This window comes from Pelophylax lessonae, assembly GCF_965119305.1.
Source record: "Pelophylax lessonae genome assembly, chromosome: 1".
In the NCBI taxonomy this organism is placed as follows: Eukaryota; Metazoa; Chordata; class Amphibia; order Anura; family Ranidae; genus Pelophylax; species Pelophylax lessonae.
In genome coordinates this window covers 699,568,819-699,582,120 of record NC_138768.1, presented here as the reverse complement: position 1 = coordinate 699,582,120, position 13,302 = coordinate 699,568,819, and the positions used below count along the sequence as shown (strand labels likewise).

Here is a 13,302-nt window from a genome sequence, read left to right as displayed (position 1 = left end):
GATCAAAGGGTTAAATGTGTGCCTAGGAGGTGCTTTCTAACTGTGTGGGGGATGTATTTACTGGATGAACACAGAAACCTGTGTTCCTCTATAGGAGGAACACAGGATCCCTGTGTTCATCACTGACAGAACAGCAGTGTGCCGTGTTTACTTTGGCAGACCGCCATTCTGTCTCCAGGGGGAGCAATCGCAGGTGCCCGGTGGACATGGCATCTGCTGAACCCACTCATTGGCTTCCCCGCTAGCCAATCAGAGCATGTGCATGCCCCCACTAACTGGTACACAAAACAACATATAGGTATGTCGTTTCACGTAACAGAGCCAACCTGCTGCAGTAAAACTACACTGGCTGTGGCAAGTGGTTAACAAAAAAAAAAAAAAACAGCAGTTTAAAAATTTTCAAATTTTGTATTTGGGATAGAGAGTAAGACCCCGTTCAGACAGGGGCGACACGACTTGGTGGGACGACCTGTGAAGTCGCAGTGCACAGCGTGCACCGCGTCCTCGGCGCGACTTGCACAGACTTCATATCATTGAAGTCAATGCAAGTCACCTCCAGGTCGCCCCAAAGTAGTACAGGACCCTTTTTCTAAGTAGGAGCGACTTGTGTCGCGCTAGTGTACATGGGGTCAAATTGTATGCAGGAGCATTTACAAATATATAATAATATTAAATATTGCGATGGTCATTATTAATGCTACTACAACTACTATAAGTAGGTGGCTTATAATTTGGAACTTAAAGGGGTTGTAAAGTCAGAAGGTTTTTATCCTAATGCATTCTGTGTGCAGCAGCCCCCCGCAGCCCCCCTAATACTTACCTAAGCCCCCTTTCTATCCAGTGCGGTCCACGAATGCCTCAGCCATCTCTCTCCTGATTGGCTGAGGCACAGAAAAGGTACCATTGGCTCCCACTGCTGTCAATCCAACTCAGTTAACCAATAAGCAGAGAGGGGGGTTGGGGCCAAATGGCAGCTCTGCGTCTGAATGGGCACCTAGCTGCAGCTCAGCTTGGGTGGCCCCATAGCAGGCTGCTTGCTGTGAGGGCAATCAACAGGAGGGAGGGGCCAGGAGCTCCAGCCAGGGACCCGAGAAGTGGAGGATCTAAGCTGTCCTTTGCAAAACCACTGCACAGTGGAGATAAGTATAACATGTTTGGTATTTTAGTAGAAAAAAAAAAACAAGACTTTACAATTACTTTAAGCTGCCTGTGCAAAGCTAGATCCAAAAAAAAAAAAAAAAAAACTAAAAGATTTCTCCATCCATGCAAACAAGTTGAATTAAGAAAAGACCCCCTTCATAGAGAATACACTGATCAGCAGCTGTAGATGATTGACTGCAGTCAATAATCAGCGAAAAATGTTTCAACATGTCCCTTCAACAGAAGTCTGTTAAACAATTTACTTCTGTTATGTGGGAGACCCTACACACTGATAGAAATTTAGCCATTCATGATGTATGGCCAGCTTTAGAACTGAAGAGGACAAAGCAGTTACCTTAAATATTAGGATTTAGAGTTAATTTTCTAAACGACTGCCTCTTAAATGACAGCTTCTGTCCATAGTACTGGTCTGTAGCAGGGTACTGACTGCTAAAAGCTCTCTTGCTACCCCTCATTGTCATTGAGGTGCCATCAATATTTTTCTATTAGGCCCCATGATCTGCGGTAATGTCCCTGCCTCAGGATTCAGTTGTATTTTCTTGCATATTACAATATAATTTTATTATGGTAGAAATGGTATTTTTGCAGGAGTAGCATTCACTTTAACTTTTAATACTCACTGGCTGAGCCATGCTGTGTTTGTCTATGGATGCACATAGCAGAGCTCGGAAGCTTGCCCACACATGTACCACCATCGGAAGCAGATTCCTTTGGAGGCACACAGAGAAGAGGAGGAGCCTAGAACACCGATGGGGGGTCCTAGAAGAGCAGAAGAGCAGGTAACCACTTAAGCCCCGGAAGATTTGGCTGCTCAAAGACCAGGCCCTATTTTACGATTCGGCACTGCGTGACTTTAACAGACAATTGCACGGTCATGTGACGCTGTACCCAAACAAAATTGACGTCCTTTCTTTCCCACAAATGGAGCTTTCTTTTGGTGGTATGTGATCACCTGTGCGATTTTTTGCGCTATAAAAAAAAAAAGAGTGACAATTTTGAAAAAACTCACAATATTTTTCACATTTTTTTATATGAAATCCTCAAAAAAATGTAAAAATCTAAATTTTTTAACATTTTAGACCAATTTGTTTTCGTAATAAGCATATTTTGATTGGTTTGCGCAAAAGTTATTGCATTTACTAACTACGGGAAAGATTTATGTCATTTTTATTGTTTTTTTTTTTTTACTAGTAATGGCAGTGATTTGCGTTTTTTTTTGCGGGACTGCGACATTGCGGCGGACATTTTTGACACTATTGGGAGTACCAGTGACATTACTACAGTAATCAGTGCTATAAATATGCGCCGTTACTGTCAAAATGACACTGGCAGGGAAGGGGTTAACTTTATTGGTGATCAAGGGGTTAAGTGTGTCCCTAGGGGCGTGATTCTAACTGTGGATGGGGCGTGGCTTGTGATGTAATCACAGAGACATACGATCCTACATAGCAGGATCGCATAGCCTCTGTGCTTACATCAGGGAGAATGACAGATGGCTGTGTTTACATCAGCCGTCTGTCTTTCTCCCTCTGCAGAGGGAGATCGTGAGTGCCTGGAGCCGCCGGTCACTCGCGCTAGCTCCCCAGGGAGCGAGCTGGGGTGGGAGCACGCCTCCGGCGGCGTGCGCTCGCCCCCCACAGGCAGCTGAGCGAGTGACGTACCCCTACATCACTTTGCCCAGCAGCGGCTGCGCAGTATATTTGGTTAAATATAAACCTGTTTATTATTTTAATAATGAAAAATTACCTTTATCATCAGTTGATAGCACAGAGTTCAAATAAATGGCATAACAGCTCTCTCCATAAAAACATGGTCCTGCATATAGGTATTGGTTAGCAGTGTTCTGAATATCAGCACATGCTACTCCCACAGTTTATTACCCTGGCATTGCTGAACCAGGCCCAAGCTATGACCCACTGAGGAGGATCATGTGGTTATTTTAACATCATCAAATGAGGTTTCTTCATGGCTAACTCTTCCTTTTTCACAAACCATTCTAGCAGGTTCTTTCTAATTTCATATACCCTAGCCAAGGAAAGAAAGTCCAGCCCAGACTGACTGGAGACAAGGCAGACACCCCCTTTAAAGGGAAACTTTCACAAGCTGATGTTCATGCATGCAACATTGATATACTGATGTAAAACAAAAGGTGAAAAATACCCAGGGCTTTACCCAAGTAAATGCTATTTAGAAATTGAAAATTGTCTTTAATATAGATGAGGGAATAGCCTGAGGGACAGACAGGGCTGTGTCGGTGCTGAGATTCATCCGCAGCGTCTGTGTGTGTGTGTGTGATGATGTCATTCAATGCACCGTCTTTACAACTCTTTTCTGCTAAACAATTCTCCTTTATCAAGATCATTCACTGTTGTTTGTCTACATAACAACTCTTTCATCTTCTGAGGATTAAGTCTGGTAGTCTATAACAGCTAAATCTCCAAACACCTAATCGTGTGTCCACTGTTCTTTCTAGGATTCCAATTCAATCACAGCTTGTCGAGAATGTTCTTTGTCCTTCTACTTGTCTTGTTTGGAAACACAACATGTCCAGTCAGCAATTAGATAACTCAGAAAACATTACTTCATTCTATCGTGCCAGGGAATTTAATTATCCCCTGCTTTACCTACTATAATCTCTGCACAATGTGAATGCTGCACTCGTATCCTCACAGTCTGTGAATGTCGCGGGCAATATAGCTTTTTCATTTCAAACACATTTCCTTATGTGCGGTATCAGTTTTCCCCTTTGTAAATGTTCATTTTTTTATTTATTTAAACCACAAAAGCAAAGATAGCGTGATACAGAGACACAATAATAGGGAAGATTGCAGGAGCTGTTATGCTGTTGTTCAGAGTCCATCTTCTTTTTCTGCTGTATCTTAACACCAAAATGAGAACTGCTGATGTTGCTTGTTGTCTGGAAACTAAGATTTTCTTTTTACCTATTTTCATCTGTAGGTGATTTTATAACTAAATAAATAAAGATGAAACATCCAGTGCAGACAGATTTTCAAACTGAACTCCAGGCAAATGGCTTGTAGAGAACTTGAACTCAAAAAAGTGTAGATTTGCTATAATATAGAGAACATTTATAAATATTAATTGTGCTTATTCAGTACCCTGAAACATCTAGATTTTGTGCTTCTCTTTAAGGCTGGATAAATTCCACAAGCTAAACCAGCATCTAAGAAAATGTAATAAAAAAATGTATCCAATTCCCTGAAAAAGAAGGTGTTTACAAGAGTTCATGCTGCGCCTACACCACCTTTCAAGAAAGGAGAGGAATGTCGGTTCCTATGCTTTGGAATGTATCATCCTTGCAAACTAGATCAGATCAGGGTGGTCTTCATTCAATTCAAGTGCTGGATATGAAGGTGTTTCCCTCAATGAAGTCCTTCTCAATGGGCCTAATTTAACAACCTTTTAGGAGTTTTGCTCCTCTTCAGACAAGGACCAGTTACTGTTATGGTGACATTCAGCAAATGTTCTTCTGCTTCCTCATGGTATTGCAACAATGATGAGCCCATCACAATTCACACTAATTCTACTGAACTGGTTAGTCTTGAGTCTGATATTAGCTAATACCTTTACACCCAATACCTCTGTAAATTCAAAGATGAGGCTAAGTTCTCACTGTTTTGAATGCTTTTCAAAGTGGCCTTCTGTTGTGTGAGCTATTGCATGGCTTACCCATATTGCTTATCAAATTTGCAACCAATATAGAGACCTATGAAAAGTGTCACGGATGGCACATCCATAAAGGGGCTTCCACCATCGAGGATAGTTCACAAATAGAAAAGGTCATTATCCAATGTGTTTAACATGAAGTGTACTCACAGGAGGTAATAACATATTAAAGGAACTCAACCTTTCTAAGGATAGCCTGCTCTACAAATTAAACCCAATGATTGATCACAACCAGTAACTTTGAGTTAGAGGTCTCAGAGGGAAGTTCATTCTGTTAAATGAGGAACAGAACCCCTGTTTATTTCAGATAAACATCATATCACTGCATTGCTGATTCAACATCACCAGGTTCAGCACCAAGGACAGCACTTTACAGAGGGAGCAGTAAAATATGCAGGGTTTTGGATAGTCAGGATACAAAGATCCTCTATTCCACATAGATGTGTCAAGTGTGAAAAATTCTGGGGAAAGCACCAACAAGAGCAAATGGAAGGGCTCTGATCTGACAGATTAAGCGCAGAACTGCCTTTCTCTAAAAATGTCGGTATAGACATCTTTGGTCTGTAGTTGCACTTAGGATCCATGGTAGAGTTGCTAGCAATAATTGTTGGGAGTTGCTGTTCACTTGTTTGAGTATTCATGTAGTGCATATTAAAGTGATAGAATTAATGCACTCTTCTTCCTTTATTAATGCCTTCTGAAGATTTGTTTCTGTACAAGGATCTGTAAAGCTACCGGGATCTGACTGTGGAACTAATTTTACAGGGGCAGTAAAGGTGGAAAATGTATTGAATGACAACCAATGTAGATGGGCATTCAACCTTGTTTCCCTGACTTGGAAAATTCTTGGGAGTGCATGAATGGGATTGCAAAGAAAATTCTGGAATCTATGCTACTCTTGCTGAAGTGTTTTCCATAATTAAAGCTAGACCACTGGTTCCAGTGTCCCCAGACCCAGAGTGTCCAGTGTTGCTCACTCCAGCCATGCTCTTGCCGCTCCTGTTGGAGAATATGACTGCCCTAATATTCATAAATGACAGTGAAAACAGGTTCAGTCCCTTGCCATTTTTTGGAGTCATTGAAAGAATGAAAACCTTTGCAACCTTGGTTGTGGCAAATGGTATAGCAAACCCAACCTACAAGTGGGTTTTTATTGTGCAAGATGAATATTTATATGAAAAGTGTCTGTGTGCTCCAGTTGGGCTTCAAATCATTCCTTTGACTTCACCAATAAAAGTGGTTTAATCATTAATCATAGAGATTAATGATTAATCATACTCCATAATAGATGATTAATTAATAATCAAACTCCACACATATTTTCCCTGATCATGTGCATCCACGCAAAACATTTCCAGATATCGCCACTGTACTCCAACACCTCCTTGACCCCACTTAGGTGGATTCTCACCTTCCACGGTGGACCTTACCTTCAGTAAAGGTCAGTATCAGCTTTAACACACATGCATCCGGCGGACTTCCCAGCTCTCTCTCTCTCACTGGGTCCAGCAGCTTTTTTTCTCTTTAAGCTCTCCAAATCCACAACACTACACGTCCTCTGATAAACTCAGAGGGATGAAATGGACCCCATAGAGTGTTTTACCTTTTTTTTTTGTAATATTAATAAACTGTACTTATATTTCCCCATCTGATAAATTGCCTTATGTACAAATAAATCCGAGATGTCTGCTGTAGATAACCGCAACAACGTTGCCTATCTTAGGGAAAATACTGCTTCCTGTTCTCCAGTACTCTGTGATGGTATAGCTGAGAAACAAACAAATCTCTCATCACCAGTAGCTATATAGACTTTTGTCTATCAAAAAAGTTCAGTAACTTTTGGACTGCACAGTTAAATTTAAAAGAGTAAAGTATGTTTTTGTTTAATAAAATCATGCTTACCTAGGTGGATGCAGCATCAGTCCGATGCTGCATCTGTCCCCCACAGGCTCTAACACTGAGAACCGAGCAATCAAATGCCACTGATTACTTGATTCTCACAGCTCTCTGCTCTGCCCCTGTGAAGGGGACGGGAGCATCTGGCTCAGGCTCTCAGCGGCTCACTGAGAGGCTGAGCCAGGTGCTGGTCCAAGCATTTGGGCCGATCCCAACCATGTGGTCACGATCTTGCTGAAAACTGGTCAGAGGAGAGCAGAATGTAGTGGACTCCTTTGATTCATAGGAGAAGTACAGCCAATTGAGCTTTTGCTGTACTTCTCCTTTAAACACTGTGAACAGCTGCTCTAACAGGAAATTTGGAAAAGAGAATGAAAACATCAATTTTTTTTTTTTTTTTTAACGTCATTTGGACCCTTAGGGACTCTCCTCAGCACTTCCTGGTAAATCTTGTGAGATAGCAGAGTTCTTGCAATAATTCCTCAAACAGCTCATTTTTTATGACTAAAAATTCACTTTTCAGCTCCATCTGTAGGTGAAAACTGCATCATTTTACATAACAATTTTGAATAATATCTTTTCGCCTTAAACAAAAGTAGACTCAGAAAAAATAATAATGATAAAGATTTCTACAGTCTGGTGAGTATGGTTACATAGTGGGCAATCCAGTGAGGGTCTGTAATCAGAAAAGGTCAAAGACCCCTGCTTCAATTTATATACCTTGCTTTCTTTGTTAAAACTGCACAGATGTGTCATTCATTCACAGAGATCTGTAAATAATACACTACTATCCGCCACAGTGGCAAATGGACTTATAATTAAAGACAGATAATGAATGTGATAATTAGCGCACTCATAGTCCATTGACACTTCCTCTCCAGTTCAGTAACAAAAGCCTACATGTAGGTACGGGCAGATAGCTGCAGGAAATGTTTGCAGAAGCCCAACATTTCACCTGCAATCCTCTGATCAAGAGTGCAATGCTTTGTAAGCTTCTGTGCAAAAAATAATACATGCACATTTTTTTTTCCAAAAATGTGTGCATTTATTATTTTGTTTTTAAAGGTGAACTTAGCCTTTAACTTTAAAATTACATTTAGCACGATACTCCAAAAAGACACTTACGCATGGCTAATATGCAATTATATCTGGATTTCATCTGCAAAATTCACCTATTCCACTATCCCTGTTCCAAATTTATTCTGTACAAATCATTGAATATTTCTTGGGGTTTTGCATAAAACTAAAGTGCCAATTTTTGAACTTGTAGTTGACAAATGACAGCTAAAATCAGCTAAGATGCCATCTGTAATGTCTCTATTTTGTACTTAACATTCATTCTAGTTTACTCTACAAGTAGAGATACATGAACTGGAAAGAACAAATTCTGGTGTGACCCAGATCACCCTGATTTACAAGGCTGGGAAATAGAAGAAAGGCACAGTTTTAAAACTTTGCTCATTTTCAGGTATTGTAGCAGCAACAGAGCAACTTCATCACAACAAACTACCTTTAGTTTAGATTAAACCTTTATCATAATGACCACAAAACTGGGAATCTTGAAATATCACATAGAGGTCACTCATCCTTTTTTTTTGTTTTTTTTTTTCACTCATCTTCATATAACGAATGTAATAAAAATACTTGGTTGCTACAGAGCATCGTTCAGCTGGATAATTTCTACAGATATGTACGAATCAAAATAGTATGAATAAAATATTAATAAATAAAGATAACTTAAATCCAATACATACAGTTATATGATCTATGAATGATGAGCTTTCTAAAAAAAAAAACGAAAAAAAAAACAAAACATACATTTACATTTAGGCTGCATTCACATGTCCGCGATTCGGAGATTTATTGCAAATCGCGGGACGCCTAGCGTTGCCTGTTGATTTGCAATAGCCCCCCAAACGCCGAGCGATGTTCCCGCGATTTACGCCCACCGAATCACGGCAACATCGCGCAAACAAAATCGCGGGACGCAATACGCTCCAAAAAAGTACAAGAACTTCTTTGGAGCGTATTGCGTCCCGCGATTTTGTTTGCACTATGTTGCCGCGATTCGGCGGCGTAAATCGCGGCAACATCGCTCGGCGTTTGGGGGGCTATTGCAAATCAACGGGCAACGCTAGGCGTCCCGCGATTTGCAATAAATCTCCGAATAGCGGGCGGAACCGCGGCGGTTCTGCCCGCGATTATAAGCTGACATGTGAATGCAGCCTTAACCACTTGCCGACTGCGCACAGTATATTTACTGCGGCAGTCAGCCCCGGCCTGGCAGAGTGACGTAGATCTACGTCGCTAGCCTGTCACCGGGTTTTGAGCCAATAGCGGGCGAGCGCGCGCCCGCTGAGGCTCGTTCACGGAGGAGTGCGGGCGTGTGACCGGCGGACACGATGTCCGCCGGTCACACTACGATTGTCGGTAGAGCGGGAGAAAGGCAGAGCAGCTTATGTAAACAAGCCGCCTGTCATCCTCCCCTGTGTAAAAATGCAGATCAGACAGTTCTACTATGTAGAACCGTTGATCTCTGTTTTTACACTAGGAGACCTGTCCCACTACAGTTAGAATCACGCCCCTAGGACACACTTAACCCCTCCCTCTCCAATACAGTTAACCCCTTCCCTACCAGTGTCATTTTTGCAGTAACAGTGCATATATATAGCACTGATTACTGCAGTAATGTCATTGGTACCCCCAAAAGTGTCAAAAATGTCAGTCAAGGGTCCGATCTGTCCGCCGCAATGTCGCAGTACCGCAAAAAAATCGCAGATCGCCGCCATTACTCGTTAAAAAAAACCCACCAAAAATGACAAAAATCTTTCCCTTTGTTAGTAAACGCAATAACTTTTGCGCAAACCAATCAAAATACGCTTTTTGCTATTTTTTTTACCAAACATAGGTAGCAGAAAACAAATTGGCCAAAAATGTTAAAAAAATTAGATTTTTACATTTTTTTGGGGGGGAATTTCACATAAAAAAATGTGAAAAATATTGTTATTTTTGCAAAATTTACGCTCTTTTTTTGTTTATAGCGCAAAAAGTAAAAATTGCACAGGTGATCAAATACCACCAAAAGAAAGCTCTGTTTGTGGGAAAAAAAAGGACGTCAAATTTGTTTATGTACAGCATTGCACGACCGCGCAATTGTCCGTTAAAGTCACGCAGTAAAAAATCGCAAAAAACCCCCTGGTCTTTAAGCAGCCAAATCCTCCGGGGCTTAAGTGGTTAATAAATAAAGATAACTTAAATCCAATACATACAGTTATATGACCTATGAATGATGAGCTTTCTAAAAAAAAAACATACATCTACATTTAAAAACGTTTAAAGTAAAAAGTGAACAACTGCTAAACTTGCAAAAGAATATATATTTTTTTTCAAGCACTTGCTTTTCAATGATGAAAGCAGTGGTAAAAGAAAAGTTAAATAATGTTCTGAGATGGCAGGGAGGAGGCATAACACCTCTAAAAAAAAAGTGGCTTTTCTCCAGATTTATACATAAATAGTTGTGAGATAGGAAATGTAGTTTGTGACACCGTAAACACATTGTTGTGCTGAGTAATCAATGTATTTCACCTGACACAGCATTCCCTGGTGGTGTTATCAGTTTTAAATTTGCACTCAGAGAGCTGAAAAAGCTCTCAAGAGCCCGTGGAAAAGTATTGACCTGTAAAATATCCCATCTCTCTGGTAAACAAATAAATAAATTAAAATCTTGCAGAACGTAAGAGCAGGGCCCTGAAAGACATGACAAATGAGACAGGAGAGAAGGTGAATGTGCTATAATGGTTTTACAGTGGAAAACATAAATATATTAAGCTAAATGACACACACCCCACTTATTCTGGTGTACATGACCTATATACTATGAATTATTTTAATCTGTCTACGTGAGAAAACTATTTCATAAAGATAGTTACTGTTCATGTAAATGTACTGCATAACATATTCAGTAAGTCTACTAATATCTATCTATCATATACAATTTATCATGCTGTATAGTGAATATGCCCTTGGCGTTTTCTACTTTTAGCAGGTGGAGAAAGTCGATCTAAAGCAAAAAAATGTAAATTGCGCTTCCTGCCTTCCCCTGCTGCTCCCTATAAAAAAAAAATCCCAATTATGTTTATATCTAACATTGAGGCTAGGTTCACACTGGTACGACACTACTGTTGTACGACTGTCGACCTGACTTTGCCCTGCGACATTGGTCCTACATCGGTCCTACTTCCATCTGACTTGAATAACCAGGATACCATTTTGCTCTGACTTTGAGATAGCCCGACTCGTCCTTTGACCAATCAAAACAATTCAAGCATGATATAAATTCCTTTTCCTGCTGCTGTAATCACCATGTCGGATGTCACAAGTCGGATGGTTATAGGACAAGGATCCGACTTTGATCCGACTTCACAGATATTAAATGTGCTGAAAATGGACCAAAGTCAGGCGAACGTAGTGCAGAAACCTTTTTCAAAGTCAGACCGACTTGTCGGATCAGTTAAGATGGCTCTCATAGTGAAACATTGATTTATACACGTCATGATACATATGCTCCCAAAGTCAGAGCGTATGGTGCATCAGTATGACACATGCACTCTTCCAAGTGCATGTGTTTTAAATGACATTAATTGATTCTCACCCAGAGAAACTTTTTAGGTGTCAGGTAGGACAAGAAATTTTCCCTTTCTGGTCCATTTAATTGGTGGCAGCGAGAACAGGCAGGGGAAATTCCTCCCTAGACGGGCATGGGAGGCAATACAACATCTTCTAGTAGAGCGAGAACCTCTACCAGTCATGTATTGCTCCCCATAAGGGAAATTTACCCTTACTTATTGTCCACATGAACAGGATGTAAACATATCAGGAAGAGAAGAGAAATGTCTAGTATGGGAACATATACAGGTTTAAAATCTGACAACAATTTCCTTCAATGGGTAAACAGACCAATCTTAAAACCTGAAAGAAGTTCCAAACCTTCCACACTCTATCCAAACATAAAAAAATAAATATGGCAGAACTTGGAATTAAAATATAGTTCACTTGTAAATTATTTCATACCATTGCTACTCACCCTTGCAAGACTTGTCCCTGTTGGAACTTTGTAAGGCACATACTTTCTGTAGATATGGCCAACTCTGGAACATGGGACATCAAACATTTGCCCTCCACACAGCCAAACCTGAAACACAAGGAAATACACACATACATAATAAATATGTAAGACACTACTAGCCAAAGTTGTCAAACTTCTGTATAATACATAGTATTCACAAAGAGATCAATGACAAAGCCTCCTCATTTTCTGGGTATCTTATATGCACATAATACAGAGCTTCACGTGGGTCTTCTGTCACTTGTAAGCTGCTCAGTCTGTGCATGTTGATATCACTAGACTCATTGAAGATCGTATTCTCAGAGAGGTTTTTAAGCTCCCCAATTCCCTGACAAGCAGCAGCTCTGCGTATAAATAGTGGCTATCCAATAACAGTGCCCCTGGCAAGGAATCAACGCAAGTAGTTTTCTCTCTGAAGTGACAGCAGCTTTGTTGAGGGATGGCAGTCTAGCTTGATTATATATTGTAAAAAATAATACTCCCTTTTTCCAACAATACTTTTTTTAAATTTGTTGCACTGGGAGGCTACACCTTTACATAATGAAGGTGGAGAACAATTTATTAAAAAAGTGATGCCTTAAAGAGAACCATTCATCAGGATATATAGCTGAACATTCTGTCCACAGCACCCATCTACAGTCCCCAGGCAGCTTTCATGAGGCACCCCTATTGCAGTAAAACTCTTGTTTCAGGCAGAATCAGTGGCAAGTCTAGCCATAGCAAACCCTTTTCCCTGTTACTGCCCCCTCCCCCTTGTTGCTCCCTGCACTTTACTATCATGGTATAGTGTAGGGATCTGGTTGGTATTGTGACCATAGTCCCCATTGCAGTGAGCACAGAAAACCCATGAAATTAAAAATACAAGATAAAACTCACAAATAAAAACAAAAACATTTAGGGTTCATTCACACTAATGGTTGAGGGGTGGTAAAACTCTGCAGTTGAGCCACCGTTTTTCAATTGTTCAATTTGGGTTTCACCACTTGGCTCTTCTCCCTCTCTGTGTTTACAATAGAAATTAGAAGAATGGCAAGCTGTCAACTTACTATTGGTAGAGTGGAGCTGAGCTAAATGATAGAAAGAATTTGACAATCGTTTTATCTTCTGATCTCTACTCTAAACACAGAGCAGGTTCACAGGAAGAGGAAAGAGAGACAAGTGCAGAAACCCAACTGGAATAACTTCATTCATTCACCTGTGAACTTTAAGGATGAATTTCTCCAAAGTGTCTGCAGCTACATAGGTCGATGGGGACTTGTTTGAAAGTTTATTTATTATTCATTAAAATGATGTAAATATTCAAATTTTCATAGCCTGGCCAGTTCTACTTTAAAACCTTAAAGTGGGATAATACTATATTTCTGGAATACCCCTCTCTAGCCCATCCAGATCTTTCAATGTCACCTGCTTCAGTTTGGAGGACCACTAATTCA

At 40.4% G+C, this 13,302-nt stretch overlaps 1 protein-coding gene across 1 annotated transcript in view; it reads right to left on the bottom strand.

Annotated features, from left to right (window-relative positions):
* GALNTL6 (polypeptide N-acetylgalactosaminyltransferase like 6) overlaps window positions 1–13,302 on the bottom strand; it is a 1,801,337-nt gene that overhangs the window by 161,324 nt on the left and 1,626,711 nt on the right. The window contains exon 8 of the mRNA XM_082264335.1: window positions 11,828–11,935. Coding sequence (XP_082120461.1) covers window positions 11,828–11,935 — 108 coding nt within the window. The remainder of the gene's footprint in view (window positions 1–11,827; window positions 11,936–13,302) is intronic.